A 20,266-nucleotide genomic window follows, 5' to 3' on the forward strand; every position below is an offset into this window, starting at 1 on the left:
AACCAGCAGAGCTCACCTGGAAGAGGTAAACCAACTGAGGCACCTGGGAAAGACACTCTCCAGAGCTGCTATGCAGGGTGTTCCAGGTTCCCAGCTTTTGTGAGCTGTCACGCATGCTGGGTGAGCCTTGATGATGCAGCTGTCTTTGAATCATTTCTGCTCCTGTAAGTAACCCCCTCACCCGTACTCCTGTAAGTAATCCCAATAACACTCATTGATTGATTGGCTCATCAAGTTGGATGGACTTTGGTGGCATGGGATCCCTATGATGAGCAGATCTGTGTTGCGTCTCTTAGGAGAAATTTTGTCACACACAAGTGGTTAGCACGGCGCCTGGTCATGTTGTGCTCTTGTTTAGCAGCCGATGAAAGGGTGGAAAGGATGAAAAAGGTGGAATCGACGTACGGGACAGGTCCGGAGCTGCTCAGGTGCTGCCGCAGGCTCCACCCCTGCCCGTCCTGCCCACTACGCCCCGCCCCGCCCCGCCCCGCCGTTTGGGCTACACCCACAGGTCCCGCCCCTTCCGCTGCCGGAGCCCGGAGCGTGCGCGCACCCAGACGCCTTGCGAGAGCGAGCGCGTCCCGGAGCAAGCTGCCGGTCGAGCCAGCGGATGAGACCGGCGGACGCGGCTGAGGTGAGGGCGGGCCCAGGCGCCGGGGGTTGGAGGGTGTCGGGTGAAAGGAAGAAGCGGGGCGAAGGGAAGAAGTGGGGCTCCGAGATCTCGGTCGCCGTAGGCACGTGGCGGTCCCCACGCGTGGGCCTGCGGCTGCCGGGTGGGCGAGGGTTAGGGTGAGGATGGGTGGGGGAGGGGCGGGGCCGCTGCGCGCTGCGCGCAGGTGGGGTTGGCGACCGGGGACTACGGCCCGAGAACCTTGCTTGCCGGTGTCTCGCGAGGGTCTGGAGGGTAGGCTGGCCCCGGTACAGAGAAGAGGCCTTCCTGATCAGCGAGGAAGTCCGGGACACCCCAAGACTTAGAAATCCACGGCTTCCGGGGTTCCAGCTCCCTGGCAGCCGTCTGCGTTTCGTATTTCGAGTTCTTGGGCGGAATAGGTGGCAAGGCAGAGGTTGTCACTAGATAATACTACATTTAGCTTAACCAACCGTCAGCATTGGAAGAAGCTTATGAGTGAGTTGTGTAAACTGTGCACCTGTCAGATGAGGTACTAACTTTGCAGGCTGTTCCATGCCGCTTAGGTTAAGAGGGTTTTGTTTAAGCATCAAGTTGCTTCTACTTTTTCTTGTTTTGAAGTTTTTGTTAAGTGCAAGTATCTTGTTCCTATCTCACCTTCCTCTCAGTTATTTAGGCACCGAATGCATTCAGGGTGTTCTCATTTCTTAGTGTGCTGAAGATGTTGGGACCACACAATTGCCTCCGTGAAACACTGTATCTTTCTTAGATCTGAAATATTGTCAGAACTTTAAATCGTTTCGCAGAAAAGTGCTTCATTCTAGATATATCACAGGCCTGCTCATTATCGTTTGAGAACTTGGGAAGTGGGAAGGATCTTTCAAAGTTATGTAAACTCAATTAGCTGCAGATTCTTCACTGTAAGATCCCAAGAGTGGAAATAATGGTAGGGGGGCCCTGTTGAACTCCTCCTACTTACAGGTAATGAGCCTGACACCTGGTGAGAGGTAAGATGTCACAGATTAGTGACAGCCCAGGGTAGAAATCTGATGTTTTGATTAAGTCCAGTTCATCTTTCCATTTTTATGGGCTTTTTGGTCTATTTGTTGGTAATAGGCGGTAAGAGAATGGATCCAGTACATGTAGGGTGAGTTCACTGTGGGTTGGCACTGTGAGCAGCCTCAGTTTCACACCTGATTCCAGCTTTGGGAGACACTGTCTAAACATGCTCTGGTATTGTTTCTGAAAAGGGTGGCCAGCCCTGTGAAGTTATTTCAGGGAAGAGGAAAATTGCATTAATTTACATGGATCTGAAGATCATCAGATTGGCCACTGACAGCTAGTTGCAACCGTCTGGTGATTGGAGCCTCAGGAGTTTATGTGGACTAATGAAATCATATCAAGAAGTTTTTAATAATTTAATTGAGAGTATATGCAGGAGGTATTGTGTATGATGTTAATATCTGCAGGCAGATTCGCCTGGAGATGAGAAAGTTATTCCCATATTTTAATTCTCAATATTAGTATCTGTAGAATAGGTATAGTATGCACAATTGTAAGAATTATATGAGACCTGGCACCTAGTCCTTGAGAAATGTTATATAAGTTAGTATCTGAGCTTTACCAATGTTTGTGGAATTTATGGCTTTTTAAAAATAATCTAAGATTAAAATATTGTCAGTATGTGTGTGGGTATGCAGATGTGTCACAGCATTTCTGTAGAGGTCAGAGGACAACTTTCAGGAGTTTGTTATCTCCTTCTGTAGTGGGACTGAGGGATCAAACTCAGGTCATCAGGTTTATGTGGTAGGTTTTAGCCACTGAGGTATCTTGCCAGTTCTACACATGGATTTCTTTTTTTTCCTTACTTTTTTTTTTTGTTTGTTTGTTTTTTTTGTTTTTTTGAGACAGGGTTTCTCTGCATTGCTTTGGAAGTTGTCCTGGAACGCATTCTGTAGACCAGGCTGGCCTCCGAACTCACAAGAGATCCACCTGCCTCTGCCTCCCGAGTGCTGGGATTAAAGGCGTGCGCCACCAACGCCTGGTTCTGCACATGGATTTCTAATGAACTTTCTGACAATTCAACAGTTATTAAAGAAATTATGTTCTAATAGATTATTGACCTTGGAACTTGTAGTTATGGACCATGATCCATCACTTACTTACTGTTTTTGTTTGTTTGTTTTGGTTTTTGAGACAGAGTTTCTCTATGTAGCTTTGGAGCCTGTCCCGGAACTTACGCTTTGTAGATAAGGTTGCCCTCAAACTCACAGAGGTCAGCCTGCCTCTCTCTCCCTGAGTGCTAGCTAGAATTAAAAGTGTGTGCCACCATCGCCCAGTTTATTTATTGTTTTTTGATATGGCCTTATGTCATACCCCAGGCAGGCCTAGAATTTGTGATCCTCCTGCTTCAGCCTCTCAAGTGCTTCCATTATGCACTTGATTCTCCATGTCTGGTTTATCACTCAATTCCTGAGTCTTAGTCTTCTATAAAATGAAAGTGTAAGAAACTTAAGAATTTAGGAGTTGTAAGACTTGAACATTCAATGGAAATGGGGTATTGGAAGGGAGGGAGGATAGCAGTATGGTTAGAGAAAAGGATGAGATGTAAGAAGAGGTTGGAGCCAGGCCTGGTTACTCACTCTGTAATCCCAGTGTTTGGATGCTGAGGCCAGAGGATTGTTGCATGTTTGAGGCCAGCCTGGGCTACATAGTGAATTCCAGGCAACTTTTGGATACAGAATGAGACCCTACCCCTGCCTTAAAAAACAAGAGATTTGGGATTGAATATTAGAATCAACCAGACCTCTGCTTTTTCTGTCTCAAGGTGTATAGTTTTGTGTAGAATACCTGTGGAGAAGAAACAATGGATTCCTTGGATCACATGCTGACAGATCCCCTAGAACTGGGTCCCTGTGGAGATGGTCATGGTACTCGGATCATGGAAGACTGCCTTCTGGGTGGTACCAGGGTTAGTCTGCCTGAAGACCTTCTGGAGGATGTGAGTGACAACATTGTTGCAATCATTTCCCTCCCCCTCTTCTGAATCCTTTCCTAGCATCTCTGCCTTTCTTGCTCCCTTTTGTTTTCTACATTTCAGCAGGTGTTCCCTAAACTACTTTTTAAAGTTTAGTGTGATTAGTATTCTGACTAAGGAAGACAGTATAGGCTGTTATCTACATGTTTGATCAAGTCAGAATAGTAGTAGCATGATATAAGTAAACCCTGTTATAACATAATTTTCAGTCAGAAAAAGAAGTTGAATATTTTAAGTGCAGAATTATGTTTCCCTTAAAATGGTTTCTCTGTTATGAATCATTAAACTCAGACCTGTGTATGTCCATAAGGTAACCTTCTGGAGGACTAATTTGTAGCTTGGGATGGAACATCAGTATGCCCTTGACTACTTTCCCAGGTCACGTGTACAGTTATCATTGATAAGGAGGCTACCAACTCTCAAGAGAGTGCTTGCCTGTGCTTGCCGTCTCTTCTCTCTCTCCCTCTCTCGTAAGGTCTAATAGCCCAGGTTAGCTTTGACTTTAGCATGTAGCTGATGATGACATTGAACTTGGGATCCTTCTTCTGTTTTCCAAGTGCTGGGATTATAGATGTATACCACCATGCTTGGTTTATGTGGAGATAGAACCCATGTCTTTGCGCATAGCAGACAAATATTCTGCCAACTAAGCCACATCCCCAGCCTAGAAACAAGCGTTCTGCCACCTGAGCTTCAGCTGCAACCATTATTTGTATTTTCTTTGTGTACTCTTTCAAGGAAATCTCTTTTATGACATACATTCTATCATCAGATGCTTATTTTATTACGTACCTAGTCCATGCCAGACATGGTTCGATGCTAAAATTGAATGTAAAAATAAGTTTTGAGGGGAAGGTACTAGATGCTAAATCTGAGGTGATTGGGATACAGTCATGAAAGGGTTTTGGTGGTTGAATTATCCTGTAATTTTCTGCTTAAATTTCCATGGCTCTGTTTTATTGTTGGGGTAAAGCACAATTAACCTAACAGGTTTACATGTCCTTCTGTCTACTGTCACACCTTTCCTCTCCTTGGTCCAGCCAGACATTGTCTGAAGCTGCTAATTAAAAAAATAAAAAAAATTGCAGGTAAGAGTATATAAACAAATGCCTGTATATAGGTACATTTATATAAGTATATATATTTAAACAATGATAAAGAATACATGTCTGTAGGTGTGAGTAGCATTTGCCACTATTTTTATCTGCTTAGGGGCTGAGGCAGAGAAATCACTTGGGCTCACTAGTTCAAGACCATCTTAGAATGAAACTACCATAAAACAACAGGTTCCATCTCCCCCAAAACTATGTAGCTACCCCCAGGGTAGTACAGAATTAATGCCATTTAAGCCCCTATGTATTTTTCTGTCTTCCCGTCATTACCTCTTCATTTCTCCAGTTGACAATACTATTTTTTTGCTGTTAATTCTTCTACTTTTGGGGCATTGTTCTAACTCTTTCCAGCATATTTTCCCCTTTCGGATCCCTTTAACTGTCTTAACATTATATAGGGTAGACTTTCTTGATCTGTATTTTTCTGTGCACTTTAACAGTTCTTAAACTACTTTGTAACTGTGTTAAGCTTATTATTTGGTACATATACATCCAATATATAGAGCGAATTAAAAATGAAGCCCATGATAGACTTGGTGCATGTTTTTAATCCCAACACTTGGAGGGAGAATCGGGTGGATCTCTGTGAGTTCAAAGCCAGTTTGGTCTATAACATAGCAGGTTCCAGGCAGCCAAGGATACATATCTCAAAGTAAAAAAAATATATATTAATTAAAAGAATTGAAGCCCATTCTGCTTCCTTTCTTTTTTTAGTCTTTTTAATCATGTCTCCTGAGACACCCCCTCCCAATTAATTTTTTCTTGCTGCTTAGTTTAAGTTGAATTTCACATGGTTTCTATCATACCCTAGTTGAGAGAGCTTCCAAATGGGCTTCTCTCTTGAGTAATTTTCCTCTGGATTATATACTGCTGTATTATGGTTTGTGTGCTGTCTTTAATAAACTTTTATTTTGTTTTGAGATAGGGTCTTGGCATGCAGCCCAGACTGGATTTGAACTCATAATCCTCCTACCTTTGCCTCCCAAATGCTGGGATTACAGGTAGGTGCTGTCATAGCCAGTTAATCTTTGATTTTTAGAATTGAGTCAAGATCATTAGAATTTTAGCTGTTTAAAAACACTTGAGGGTCATAATGAAGGCTATGTAAGAAATGTGAATATACTTAAAACTCTGAACTGTGTACCTAATAGTGATAAAATGGTAAATTTTATGGTCTGTGAATTTGGCTGCACAGACAGAAAATATTAAATGTATATTTATCAGTTGCTTACTTTTCTCCCATTTCTCCCAGCCCGAGATATTCTTTGATGTCGTCAGCCTCTCCACATGGCAGGAAGTACTAAGTGACTCTCAGCGTGAACATCTCCAGCAGTTTCTGCCTCAGTTTCCTACAGACAATGTGGAGCAGCAGAATGAGCTCATCCTTGCCCTATTCAGTGGGGAGAACTTCCGCTTTGGAAACCCTCTGCACATTGCCCAGAAGCTCTTCCGAGGTCTGTAGCTCAGTGTCTTGTTTTTGATAGGGTTGAGTACACACTTAACACACATGTACCTTTCATTTTCCTGTACTGATGTGACCTCTACGCAGAGTAGTTTTGTGTATTTGCTGCCTGTGCTATTTTTAAAAAGTAAGATTGTTATTGATTTATGATAGAAAATACATAATAGAACTTAGCTATGTAACCATCATAAATAAAACATTGTCAGCATCCCAAAGATCTTTATGACTAATTTTTAAACTGCAGAAAAACATAACATCTCACCATGTACACCTTTCTCTTTTAAAGACATGGTCTCACTGTGTAGCCTGGGCTAGCTTTGAGTTTAGGACAGTGTTTTTGCTTTAGCCTACCTGGGATTTCACACATAGCCACCACTTCTGTCTTAGCAAGTGTATCTTTTCACAAAGGACATCCCCCCACATAATCACAGTCCTGTTAGCTGACTGTAAGAAAATTTACACTGAATAATATAGAATATTCCTTGCTTTTGTTTTCTTTTTGTTTTTTTCGAGACAATGTTTCTTTGTGTAGCTCTTTCTGTCCTAGAACTTGCTTTGTAGACCAGGCTGGCCTCAGACTCACAGAGGTCTGACTCCTTCCTCCCGAGTGCTGGGATTAAAGACCAGTAGTACCACCACTGCCTGGCCATTTCTGTTTCCTTTTTGAGTTTTTTAAAACAGGGGTTTTCTGCATTCTGTAGACCAGGCTGGCCTTGAACTAAGAGAGACCCACCTCCCTCTGCCTCCCGAGAGCCAGGATTAAAGGCGTGTACCACCACCTCCTCGATCACTTGTGTTTTCTTAACCGCTCTTGGAATGTCTTTGTAAATTGCTGTTTAGATTTGTACAGTACTCAGGGAGCATGGGGTGTGTTTTAATTTTGTGTCTTATTTAGTTCTATGTATGGAGTATTCCTTTTTGCTTTCTGGACACTGGCATTTGAAGAGCCAGCACATTTTTGTTGTATACTGTCCTACTTTCTGGGAATTTGTTTTCTTGTTGCTTCGTATTATGCTTGTGTCACATGCTTTTGGTAAGAATGTTATGTGGCAACTTTCCTTTTCTATCATACCATTTCAGAGGAACATGCTGTCAGTTTTCCATCATTGGTAATACCACCTGTAGTTATTTGGTTAAGTGGTATCTATTGCCCTTTATTTTAATTTTTTAAATTTTATTTTATTTTTGAGTCAAGATCTCTCTTACTATGTAGTCCTGGCTGGCCAGGACTGGCCTTGAACTCACAGAGATCCTCCTGCTTCTGCCTCCGAGTGTTGGGATCAAAGGCGTATGCCACCAATGCCCAGCTTCTTTTTTTCTTTTTTTTATGAGTGGTATTGGAGATTGAATTCTCACGTGCACATGCTAGGCAAATGCTCCCCTTTATATTTGTAAGAGTCCTTGGTTTGTTGTCTATAGTGGCCCTAACCTAGTCTTATAATTTATCCTTTTACTTGGCCTTCCAAATAGCTGGGGTGATAGACACACCACTATACACAGCTGCTTTTCTCCTTTGATGGGTTATTAGTATAAAGACAAGTTCTCCGCTTTTCTCCTTTGATGGGTTATTAGTATAAAGACAAGTTCTCCTTTGTTCGGTAGCATTCCATTTCACTGTGGCTCAAGTCTCTGGTGGGAGGACACTGTCTTCCCTCTCAGGATTTAGAGGGTTATATAAGGGCCCCATGTAAGTGGGCAGTGCTGCTGTGCATCCCCCCACAATGTGCTTGTGTGGTAAAGTATGCAGACAAGTTATGGAGGTGAAGACAGGTTTCTTTGTAGTTCTCTGATGCTGTATTTCAGTTCCAGTTTTGCTGAAAATAATTGTGTTACTGTGGTTACTATGGTTTCCAGCCTTAATTGAGTTATTACTGTTTTTACCATTTATTTACTTTTGGGTCTCTCTGTTGATTCTCCTAGTCATTTTTTTTTTCTTTGCTACAACCACATCTCTTGTATACTTATTACATATTTGTGGGCTGATGCATATACAGTTGTACCTGTGTTTTTAAGATGGACACTTTAACCCTGAGGTGGTCAAGTATCGTCAGCTCTGCTTCAAGTCACAGTACAAGCGGTATCTCAACTCCCAACAGCAGTATTTCCATCGGCTGCTAAAACAGATTCTTGCTTCCAGAAGTGTAAGTAATGCTTAGAACTAGGTATGCAACATGGGTAGTCACCTGGCAAGCACCATGACGTCAAGTAGTGGTTCTGATACAAAATCTAAAAGAACCACTAACAAAAGTTGGGCTTTCTCCTATCTTATTATGAGCCGTTTAGATAGATTTCAGACATGTTGAAACATGAAAAACAAAGTACTTCCTAGAATCAGTATTTACAAAGAAAAGCAAAGCTATTCAGACTCATCATGGGTTATTGAGGATATCTAGGATGCTTTTGGAATTGATGTGCAAGTATATACTGGCTTCTGATTCTGTCACACACACACACACACACACATACATACATACATACATACATACATACATACATACATACGTATAGATATGTAGGATAAAATTTTGTGGCCTCATGATCCCTTCCAGTTTGATAATTCTCTGAGGCAGTTCCTAACTTCATTTATATTTACTTACTTTGTGTACAAGTGTGTGCTTATATATGGGTGTGCCTGTGCCATAGAGCATGTGTGGCACTTAGAGGGCAACTCATTGGAGTCTGTTCTCTCTTGTCATGTGACTAGGTCCCAATGATCAAACTTGTCAGGCTTGGTGGCAAGTGTCTTTACCTTCTGAGCCATCTCACTGATCCTGTTACAACTTTTTTTAAGTTCTTTGAGATTTAGTATAGAAATACCTGGATGTTTAGTATAAATAATTCTGAGTGAAGCAGGTCAACACTAAAATTGGGTATTTTTACCATGTAATTAAGCTTGTCCCCGCCCCCCTTTTTTTATTTGTTTTTTTTTTTTTTTGCAGGGGGTGGAGGGGAGGAGGCAGGGTTTTTTTGTGTAGCCCTGCCCATTCTGGAATAGCTCTGTAGCTAATGAGGGCCTCGAATTATACAGAGATTCCCCTGCCTTGCCTCCTGAGCAATGGGATTAAAGGTGTGTGCCACCACCCCCTGGCAAGTGTTTCTTGAAATGTTTACAAACAGAAGTGTTTTGAATTTCAGATTTTTTTCAGAGTTCTGGAATACTTGTATATATATATTTTTGGATAAGACACAGTTGTAAACAAAATTAGGTTTACCTATGAAGCTCATATATGTAGGCTGAAGGTGATTTTATATAAAGTATTTTCAATGTATTTCTTGTGCTGGGGCTTCAGTCTATGACACAAGATGCAGTGCAGCTACTTTCACTTGTGATGTTGTATTGGTACTCAGGAAATTTCAGATTTTGAGTGTTTTTTTATATCATGAATGATCAAACTAAGTAATTTAGGTACTTTTTATTTATATATAATCACATGTAGTATATTTCCTCGTTATTTGCAGGTGTGAGAGTTTGGTATTTTTTTTAACATTAAAGACAATAAAATATGGGCCTGCAGACTGTCTAAAGAGCAAGATTTGATGATGACCTGGCTTCTCATCTCGTCTCTTGGTAGGATCTGTTGGAGATGGCTCGTAGGAGTGGCCCGGCTCTTCCCTTTCGCCACAAGCGCCATTCACCATCCCGAAGCCCCGAGGAGCGGGAGTGGCGGACCCAACAGCGTTACTTGAAGGTCTTGCGTGAAGTGAAGGAGGAGTGTGGTGACACTGCCCTGTCCTCTGATGAAGAGGGTGAGTGTCTTTGGGTACTTCTGGGAATCTAGGGTACTGGAGCCAGTGGTAGCCATGTATTTCCCAATAAAGGAGCCCTCTTGAGTTGTCTTGTTTGGAGGGTGGAGAGTGGGACTCACTAGCTCTTGGTGGTTGAGTTGCTGAGACGTTGTGTTTAAGAGTGACTACATGCCCTCTTTACTCTTGTGCTAATGTGGCACTTAGGTTAGATGAGAACATCTTGGACAGATCCCTGCAGGACAGGGTCTTTCCTCTGCTCCCATTGTGCCACTTGAGAGAACTGCTTTTCCCCTTACAGGAGAGTAGTAGTGACTGTTGGCCTGCTGCAATGCGACCCCATCACTCTGTTGAAGTCTCTCTCCTGGAAGAGCCGTTTAAATGACCTAAGTGTGCTCCAGCTCATCTGGGGAAGGGTCAGAAAGGAATGTGGAACCCTGGCCTCCATGTTGTTGGCTTAGCCCAGTTGAACCCAAATGGCCACTTACCCAATCTCCCCTATTGGAGTCCACAGCCACGTTGGATTTACAAGAAAAATTTTCTTTTGAAGATCTCAGCTCATGGCTTCCAAGCTCTCCAGCACGTTCTCCTAGTCCTGCGGTGCCCCTGAGGGTGGTGCCCACGCTTTCCACTACGGATATGAAAACTGCAGGTGAGAACTGAGCTGATGCTACTGCAGTTACAAGACATCATGATGTAGAAAAGTGAGAGCCCCTTAGGGAGGTGGGAACTAGATTCTTACCTGTCAGGAAACAGCAATGCTACTTAGAAGAGGGAGATTTGGAGACGTGGTTCCATGCAGTACTATTGCCATTTATAGGTATGCTTCCCTGCTTTCCTTTATTTTGAAATTGTCCTCAGGATCAGATCAGTTGCTATTTTGGCTAAAAAGCATAATCTTGCATGAATTAGCAATAGAATGTGCAGCCAGACCGATAGCAACTCCCTAGGCTGTAAAGACAAAGAAGAACTTGAATTTGGAATAGGAGACAGAAGAATGCCAAGCCTCTTGAGTGTGCTTATGGATCTGCTACAAAATTGAAGTTACTTACTTCAATGTACAGAGAAGCAATGTATAGAGAAATGATGGAATACTGATCCTGGAACTGTGAAACCTTTCTGCTTATAGTATACAAAATTAGAAGTAGCTCGCTTTTGGATGTCTTGAGTGACTAGGTAGATTTAAGTTAGAGCACCATCGTAGTGAATGATCTGGTCCATGTGGTTTGGTTCATTTACTTTCAGATAAAATAGAGCTGGGGGACAGTGACCTGAAGATAATGTTAAAGAAGCACCATGAGAAGCGGAAACATCAACCAGTAAGATTGTGGTGGGAGTGGCCAGTCATAATTTTCAGCCTGATAACTTCTGGTCTGACTGTCCTGAGATAATGGTAGTCACTACCTGCATTGTGCTTGTTGTTAACACTGTCAGAGACAGGAGCAGCAAGAGATGCTACTTAGCATCAGAGATGTGAGAGTCAGGTACTTTGGCTTTACAAGGCATGGTTGACAATGTGAGCTTCATTCAATCTTTGTGGTTTCACTTGTGTGTGAATGAATCATGATCTCCTCTCCCATTCCCTGAAGCTGAGTTTATCCCTGGCCCTGCAGCCTGTAAGTGGCAGAGCCAAGAGTCAAACTTTGTGCTCTCTTCCATTTTGTGTTGCTTCCATTATCATTTCACTATGAAGGCATTCCAAAGTGGGGAAATGGCAGAGGACAGGACAGCCATCTGAGACAGGGTAAAGTGGGAGGATAGGGGAGGGAGAATTGAGTTCTGTCTTCACCACTTACGCTGATACCAAGCAGATCTCTTGAGTCCTCAGGGTCTTTATTCCAGACTTGAAAACTGTAGTAGGATTAAAACTATTTTATGAACGTGTGAAATAAGGATGCATAAGGGCTTTATGAACTGCAGCTGCCCTACAGCTGAAAGGAGGGGGCAGGTTTTTCTGTGCACCACTGAAGAACAGTAGTTGGTATTTCTATATATTTTAATTCGACATGATTCCCTCAGGTGTCTCTGAAATACTGTATCTCTTAGGTAAATTGGCACAGTCACCATCAATTTGGGGTTCCTTTTTTGGACCTCTATAACCAGATCTCTGATGTCGTATCTAGGATCACCCAGACCTTTTGACAGGGGACCTGACCCTCAGTGACATCATGACTCGAGTAAATGCCGGCAGGAAGGGCTCTCTAGCAGGTAAAAGACTATGGATCACCTCTTAGATACCTTCACCCAATTTATGATGTTACTGTATGATACTGTGTGTATGTGACAAGAATAAGTGGAGCCATAGCTTCCTTTATGCGGAACACCTTTGTTTTGTTATTGCCCTCTAAATTTAATATAGCACGGCAGGGTGTGAGTAGAGGGCTCTGGATACTGTACTTGTTGTGTGAGTGTGAGGACCTGAGTTTGTATTCTCCAGCAACCATGCAAAAGCTGGGTAAGTGTCACAGCCTGCCATAATACCAGTACTCAGGAGACTGAGAGGGGATCTTCTGGGCAAGCTGACTGGCTAGACTAGAGAGACCCTGCTTCAGTAAACAAAGTAGAGAGTGATTGAGGAAGATGTCAACTTCTGGCCTCCATGTGCACATACAAACACCCCTACACATGAACATGCTTATACATGTACCATATACCTGGATACTTGAATAAAATGAAATCAAATCAGCACAGCGTATCATTAGATGTGAAAATTAAATTATAAGTGATGTACTGAGTTTGGTTTTCAAAACAAAAAATCTTAAGTATCATATTACTGAGTCTTTGACAGGCTTTGGGAAATCAAATGCAGGTAAGACTTCTCACTTCATAATGCATTTTTGTGAGTTGTGTTTTTTTTTTTTCCCCTTTCTAGCCTTATATGATTTGGCTGTTCTTAAAAAAAAGGTGAAGGAAAAAGAGAAGAAGAAGAAAATAAAGTTGATTAAATCTGAGGCAGAGGATCTGGCAGAGCCTCTAAGCAATTCTGAAGGGGTCCCAACTCTCTCCCAGGCCCCCTCTCCGTTGGCAATATCGTCTATCAAGGAAGAGTGAGTGGGGCACAAAGATACCTGCTGCACTGGGAGGGAGGGAGGGAGGGAGTTAAGTATAGGCTGAGTCTGGTTTTGGGACTTGGGTGAGCTGACTGTGTGTGCTGAGCCCCAGGATCTCCTGGGAAAATGTGCCATGTTCTCTTTTCTAAAGCTCCTGAGGTTTTGTGATTATTATAAGGAGGCTCAGGGGACCTGAACCAATCTGGCATGTGTTCTTGTCTTTTTGATTTTTCCCACATTGAAGAAAAACAAAACCACTTTGTAACATTTATTTGTGTGTGTGTGTGTGTGTGTGTGTGTGTGTGTGTGTGTGTGTGTGTGTGTGTGTACAGGTGCATGGGTATGTGGAAGTCAGAGGCCAGCTTGGAGTAGTTGGCGCTCCCCTTCTACTTTGGGGGGCCCAGATAGCAAACACTTACATTTTCTTCCCTCCTTGTTAGGCCCCTGGAAGACATCAAGCCTTGCCTCGGAATCAATGAACTATTTCCCAGTTTTTTCTCTCTCCTGTTAGAGATCTTGCTGGAGAGTCAGGCTAGCCTTCCTATGGTAAGAGTTGTAGAGATGTTAAAAGTTTTGCAATTGCTGCATTCTTGAGTGGTCCCTAGCTTCTGATTATGGTTACTTTCTGTTACTGTGATAAAGATTATGGACAAAGCAACTTGGGGAGGGGTTTGTTTCACCTTACAGTCAGGAAGTCAGGGTGTAGTTAGTTACAAGGAGTAATGCTACTTACTGGCTTGCTTCCCATGGCTTACTTAACCTGCTCTCTGTACCACCCAGGACCACCTGCCCAGGTGTGGTGCTGTGAAGAGAATGCCTCACAGAGTTGCCCACTGAAGTCAGATGAGGGCTGTCATTCAAGGAAGGCATTGTATTTATTCCCAGATAACTAGCAGTGTCACCTTGGTAGGAAGTAGAGCTCAGGAGGATTCCTCCTACAGCACTGCAGTTACCTTACATTGGAAATTTGGCAAATGATATACATGCTCTACTGCTCTGTTTCATCCCGGAATGTATAAAGAGAAACCTGATTGGATTCCATCTTTTCCTCTCCCTCAGCTGGAGGATCGGGTTTTGGACTGGCAAGCTTCTCCAGCCAGCTCCCTCAACAGCTGGTTCTCTGCTGCCCCCAACTGGGCTGAGTTGGTGTTGCCTGCTCTGCAGTATCTTGCTGGAGAAAGCCGAGGTAAGGTCTTTTCTGTGCGGTTTCATCATGTTTTCCCTCTTTTGTCTAAAGAATTCTTTTTTTTTTTTTTTAAGTTTTATTTATTTATTATGTATACAGTGTTCTGACTGAATGCCAGCAGAGGGCACAAGACCTCATTATAGGTGGTTGTGAACCACCATGTGGTTGCTGGGAATTGGACTCTGGACCTCTAGAAGAGCAGCTAGTGCTTTTAACCTCTGAGCCATCTTCCCAGCCCTTGTCTAAAGAATTCTTGCAGTAGACTGCAGCTACTCATTTGTATCAGAGCCATCCTTTCACTCCTTTCTAGATACACTCAAGTGTGTGTGTGTGTGTGTGTGTGTGTGTGTGTGTGTGTGTGTGTACTCAGAGGCTCTCCCAGAGCCCAGGGTGAAGGCTACTTCAAGACTAACACTCTCTTACATATGTCTTGATATATATCTTATTATTTGATCCATTTCTTGCAGCTGTTCCTTCTAGTTTCTCTCCATTTGTTGAATTCAAAGAGAAAACCCAGCAGTGGAAATTGCTTGGTAAGTTTTATAAGCCCCCAAGAGGCAGGCAGGCAGGCCTGCCTGCCTGCCTGCCTTCCTTCTCTCCCCCCTCCCTCCCTCCCATCTTCCCTTCCTCCCTCTGTCCCTTTTTTTCTTTCTCCCTTTCCTCCCTCCCTTCCTTCCTTCCTTCTTTCCTTCCTTCCTTCCTTCCTTCCTTCCTTCCTTCCTTCCTTCCTTCCTTTCTTTCTTTCTTTTTCTTTCTCCCTTCCCCTCTTTCTTTCTCTCCCTTCCTTTCCTTTCTTCTGTTTTTTTTTAAATGAGAGAAAGCAGTGATGGAAAGAATATCAGAGAGGAGGGATTTGGAAATTCAGGTGAGAAGGGAAAATGTGTCATAACATTCCTGAGGAGAGCCATATTTCTTACAGCAGTAGAAGGAAAGGAGGTAGTGGCTCCACAGTAGTAGGCTCATGTCTGTTGTAAGTGAGAAGGAAGGAGAGTTTGGAAATGTGAGGGTTTGAAACTGACCAGTGAGAACTGTGATGGTCTCTCTTGCCCTTTACTTGTTTCTCTGGCAGTCATCAGTTGCCTCACCAGAAGAATGGAGATTGGATAGATCAGGATTGATTATGGTAGTTGGGCTCAGAGTGCAGATTACTGAGGTCTTTTTGTTTTTGTTTTTGAGGGCATGACCTTATTGTAGCCCAGGCTGGCTTTTTAACTTACTGTGTAGCTAGGATGTCCATGAACTTGATCCTTTTGCCCTCCACCTCCCAAGTACTAGAACTGCAGGGGTGACTCAACTTTGTGAGATCTAATTTCAGTTTTCTTTTGGTAAGAAGTGAGATTACTGGACCATAGGGCAATTTTCTGAACTTTGTTTTTTGTTAGGAGTCTTCATACTGTTACATGATGGCTATATCAGTTTACACTCCCACTAGCAGTGTGCAAGGTGTGTACAAGGCTGCACATATCTGCTAGCACTTTTTTTTTTTTTTTTTTTGAGACAGGATCTTTGTTTGTAACCTTAACTAGCTTGGAACTCCCAATGTAGACCAGGCCTGCTTTAAACTCACAGAGACCTGCCTCCTGCATCTCCCTTCTGAATGCTTGGAGTTTAGGTCTGCCACCATGTTGGTCTTACTAATATTTTTTAGTCTTTTGACTTTTTAAAGAGTAACCACTGTGAGTGGTTTTGATTTTTCTCTATGGTTAAGGATACTGAGTGTCTTTGCTATAGCTGCAGGTTATTGTGAGCTGTCTTTTAGCAAAATGTCTGTTCAGATCTTTATTTTTTTTTCTTTGGTTTTTTTAAGACAAGGTTTCTCTGTGGCTTTTGGAGGCTGTCCTGAACTAGCTCTTGTAGACCAGGCTGGCTTCGAACTCACAGAGATCTGCCTGCCTCTACCTCCCGAGTGCTGGTATTAAAGGCGAGCTCCACCAATGCCCGACTCAGATCTTTATTTTTGTAAGTAAGGTTATTATATTTTTGTGATCAATTTTTAGATCACAAAATTTTGATTATTAACTTTTTATTTTGTTTTGGTTTGGTTTTTGAGACAGGGTTTCTCTGTGTAGTCCTGGCTGTCCTGGAACTAGCTTGGTAGACCCTGGCCTTGAACTTGTAGATTTGCCTGCCTTTGTCTGTGCCTCCCACGTACTGGAATTAAAGGCATGTTTGTTATACCACTGCTAGGTAAATTATTTTTGTCATTTTACATAAAGGTGTTTTCCCTGCATGTATGTCTAGGCACTGTAAGTGTGCCTGGGGCCCAAGAATGCCAGAATAGATATTGGGATCTCTTGGAACTACACACAGTTGTGAGCTGCTGTGGAGGTATGGAGACTGGAACCTCATGTCTTCTAGGAGAGCAGCAAGTGTTTTTGACCACTAAGCCATCTTTCCAGCCTCTTGTTTTTTGAGACCGGTTTCTCTGTCTATCCCTGACTGTCCTTGAACTGGCTTTGTATACCAGGCTGGCCTCAAACTCAAAGATCTGTGTGCCTGTGCCTCCCAGGTGCTAGGATTAAGGTGTGCACCTTCATGCCCAGCTTGGTTAACTTCTTAGCTCATAGGTAGTCTGTAAATATTTTCTTCCATTCTGTAGGATGCCTTTTTCCTTCTGGTGTTTTCTCTACTACGCATAGTTTTAGAGTTAATGCAGTCCCACTTTTTTTTTTTTTTTTTTTTTTTTTTTTTTTTTTTTTTAGCAGAACTGGGAACAGATATCTAAAACCAGCTGTGGGGTGGAGGAAGAACTACTTTAACTTCTGACCCTAGGGCACAGCTACAAGAGGATGAGTAGACAACATCCCCAAGGCTCAGAACCTAGAAGTCAGTTGATAGCAAACAAAACTTGGGGTGCAGGGAAGGAAGATTAGATTATTGATTGACTGACTGATTATGAATAGCCTTTGGAGAAGACACAGCGAGGGGCAAGGAAGGGAGTTGGAGGGAAGAGTGTACAGAGATCTCTGGGTATGGTAGTGTTAGTGCTGTTGGAGCTGACTAGTGAGGAAAAAGATAAGCATCCTGGTGAACATGCTTTTCCAGCTTGGGAAGTGGAGCCGCACTCCGATACAGTCCACTTTGTGGCACTAACCCCATGGTGGTTCCAGCCTGTGCAAAATCTAGATACCATCATGATGCAGATGCCCCAGTAGGAATCCAAATAAAGTGATACAAGGTGTCACAGAGAAAGTAGTTTAGTCTTTCTGGTCAGTCACAGAGTTAAGCTTCTTCTTGCCTCAGGCCTTCTTACTGCTGTGCCAGTATGAGGAGTGCATTTTCTTACCTACAAGAATAGGCTCCTTACCTCATGTATACTTCTGTAGCATCCATTATGACATTTACCTCTCGTAGAACTGATTTTGTTTATATGAACTCATTATTCTGTAACTCATTTTTCTGTCCCACCTGCCAGCTCCCAAATAATGACATGGAGACTTAATTATGAAAGTCTATTATTAGGCTTGTTCCTAACTACCTCTTTTAAATTATCCCATTTATATTAATCTACGTTCTGCCTTGTGGCTGTTACCTCTCCTCCTGCATATCCTGCTTGCTCTGCATCTCCTGGCATCTTCTTTCCCTTTCTTCTTTCCAGAGTCTTCTCTGTATCAGGAAGTTCCACCTATACCTCCTGTTTTGCTATTGGCCGTTCAGGTTTTTATTACACTAATCACAGCAATATACCTTCACATGGTGCACAAGTATCCCACAACATTACTCACTTGAAGTGACCTCTCTGAAGGACAGAGAGTGAATTCATTCGGTGGTCTCAGCTTTATCCTAGTGGCTGGTGCACAGTGGCTACTTTGTAAATACTTGTTGAATGAAAGATCTGAAAAAGTGGCATCCTGGGATAGTAGTCCGGGCAGTGAGGATAGTGGCATGAGCTTGTGGGAAGGACCAGTGGCAGATTTTGACATGTTCTCTTTCTGACAAAGATAGAGCTGGTGAAGACAAGGTAGAATTCTGAATAATACTTTAAATTTCTTACTTTTGTATGTACCCTCACTCCTGCAGGTCAGTATCAAGATAATGAAAAGGAATTAGCTGCTCTCTTCCACCTATGGTTAGAAACCAAAGACCAGACTTTCTGTAAGGTATGTCTCTTACTTCTTTCTTACTTGGGTTTTTAGAGCCCCTAAGTTAGTAAAAATTGTCTAGCCCATTTACTTGGTAATGCTTTCCCTTTCTTCAGCAGGAAAATGAAGACAGCTCAGATGCCATGACACCTGTCCCTCGAGTGTGAGTATATTCTTCTTGTGGTGGGTTGTTCCCATGGAGCCATGATTTAACATTACTGCTGTGGATCTGCTGGATTTTTTAGGGTGTTTGAGCTGTAGTGGACCTTAGGGACCCTAGAAGTTCACTGACTCACATGCCTCAACATGCTTGAGGAGGTCACATAGGCTTCTCAGTAAGAAAGGCTCCTCTTGCAGTAGTCTAAAGGCAGACCATCTGCCTTGTAGGTGGCCATTTCCTTGTTTCCACCAAATGAAGTTCCTCATTTTACTTGTAAAAAGAAATCCATGAAGTTTAGTGACTTGCTAAAGATGGTGTCAGGATCCTGGCTAGAGTTCAGACCCTTTGACTTGTAGTACTATGCTCTTCATGCTAAGTTATCTCATGTTCCTGATTCCTGCCTGTTTAAACTATAGTTCAGAGGCCCATCCTTACGGTAGCTATACATGTGTACATACATACAGGCAGATACGCACATACATGTATTCACATAACGGGTTTAGAACTCAAGTTCTAGGTTCTTTGAAAGGCAGAATAACCACTCTTGTCATCAAATGTATTTGAAGTGCTTTGTTCCTCCAAGAATAACAGTTTTGTTATTAAATTCAGCTGACTTTTCAGCAGTACTGAAAACAGTAGGTAAAGGTGACATCCTCTTTCTTCTGTTTATTCCAAATACTTAAGGATCCTAAGAATGGGGTAAAGTGGGAAATATCAGCAGGACTTGTGTGGAGAGTAGACTGAGCATGAGTTGAGTCCTTTTGAAGGGACATTTTCCCATATAGCCGAGGGAATAATTATGGGTACTGAGAAAGGGTGAACGGTCAGTGACCGTCCTTGCTCTCAGAGATGATGTAGAATTCTTTATGTTCCAGAAGAACTGACTATGTGGTGCGGCCTAGCACAGGAGAAGAGAAACGGGTTTTTCAAGAGCAGGTAAGCTCTCTTTAGAAGCTATATAGACAGAAGCATTGAGCCTGACTTTCCTTGATCAAAGCTCCTTGGGTGTTCATGTCCTTCAGCTCTGATAGTCCATTGGTTGAGGCTGTTTTGGGGGTAGAACTGATTTGGTAAAAGGGAAAGAAAATTTTTTTACCTTCTTTTTTTCCAGATAGCAAAGTGCATTTTACTTCTTTGCCATTTCCTGGGTGATCAGCTATGAGGATTGTCTTTTCTCCACTGTGGTTGGGTCATATTCTTTATGGGATTGCTTGTTTCCTCATTTTAACATCTCATTTGATCCCTCTGTTTCAAGGGAGTATTAGAAAGAATCCCACCAATTCTGACATGGCAATTTTCTGCCTTTTTTCTTGGTAGGAGCGTTACAGGTATAGCCAACCCCATAAGGCATTCACCTTTCGCATGCATGGCTTTGAGTCTGTGGTGGGGCCAGTGAAGGGCGTGTTTGACAAGGAGACCTCCCTCAACAAGGCTCGTGAGCATTCGCTGCTGCGCTCTGACAGGCCTGCCTATGTCACCATTCTGTCTCTTGGTATGTGGTATGCATTTATTACTAGGGATTTCTTATTTTTACCCCAAAGCTTTCCTCAAATTAAATCCATATTTCCTGTTCCAAACCTTAACCCCTTACACACTCCATCCTTTGATAGGACTGAGGATCAGTCTCAGTAAGTTTTCAAATCTAAGAGATAGAAGGATAGAATCTGCCCTGGTAGGTCGATGCCAGGAATTAGTGCTTCTTTCTGAAGTCATGTTCATCTTGATCAACTGCTCACAAGCCAGTAGTTATATCAAGTATAGGACTTTGCTTCTTCTTCTTCTTCTTCTTTTTTTTTTTTTTTTTT

The 20,266-nt window shown here is 42.7% G+C and overlaps 1 protein-coding gene across 7 annotated transcripts in view; it reads left to right on the forward strand.

Moving 5' to 3' along the window:
- Positions 1-513: 513 nt before the first annotated feature.
- The window catches only part of Nfrkb (nuclear factor related to kappaB binding protein), a 35,405-nt gene continuing 15,652 nt past the window's right edge, over positions 514-20,266 (forward strand). The window contains exons 1-16 of one of the 7 annotated variants that reach the window (XM_027411753.2): positions 514-634; positions 3,456-3,629; positions 6,030-6,231; positions 8,253-8,380; positions 9,812-9,986; positions 10,498-10,635; positions 11,229-11,302; positions 12,107-12,191; positions 12,856-13,030; positions 13,474-13,579; positions 14,093-14,219; positions 14,687-14,752; positions 18,240-18,319; positions 18,418-18,464; positions 19,337-19,397; positions 19,779-19,953. In XM_027411753.2, the coding sequence (XP_027267554.1) occupies positions 3,495-3,629; positions 6,030-6,231; positions 8,253-8,380; positions 9,812-9,986; positions 10,498-10,635; positions 11,229-11,302; positions 12,107-12,191; positions 12,856-13,030; positions 13,474-13,579; positions 14,093-14,219; positions 14,687-14,752; positions 18,240-18,319; positions 18,418-18,464; positions 19,337-19,397; positions 19,779-19,953 (1,774 nt within the window). In that variant the 5' untranslated portion in view covers positions 514-634; positions 3,456-3,494. Of the gene's footprint in view, positions 635-3,455; positions 3,630-6,029; positions 6,232-8,252; positions 8,381-9,811; positions 9,987-10,289; positions 10,636-11,228; positions 11,303-12,106; positions 12,192-12,855; positions 13,031-13,473; positions 13,580-14,092; positions 14,220-14,686; positions 14,753-18,239; positions 18,320-18,417; positions 18,465-19,336; positions 19,398-19,778; positions 19,954-20,266 lie in introns of those variants that run through there. The other 6 variants (XM_027411755.2, XM_027411754.2, XM_027411756.2 and 3 more) reach the window with 6 other exon arrangements.

This window comes from Cricetulus griseus, chromosome 4, assembly GCF_003668045.3.
Source record: "Cricetulus griseus strain 17A/GY chromosome 4, alternate assembly CriGri-PICRH-1.0, whole genome shotgun sequence".
Lineage (NCBI taxonomy): Eukaryota > Metazoa > Chordata > Mammalia > Rodentia > Cricetidae > Cricetulus > Cricetulus griseus.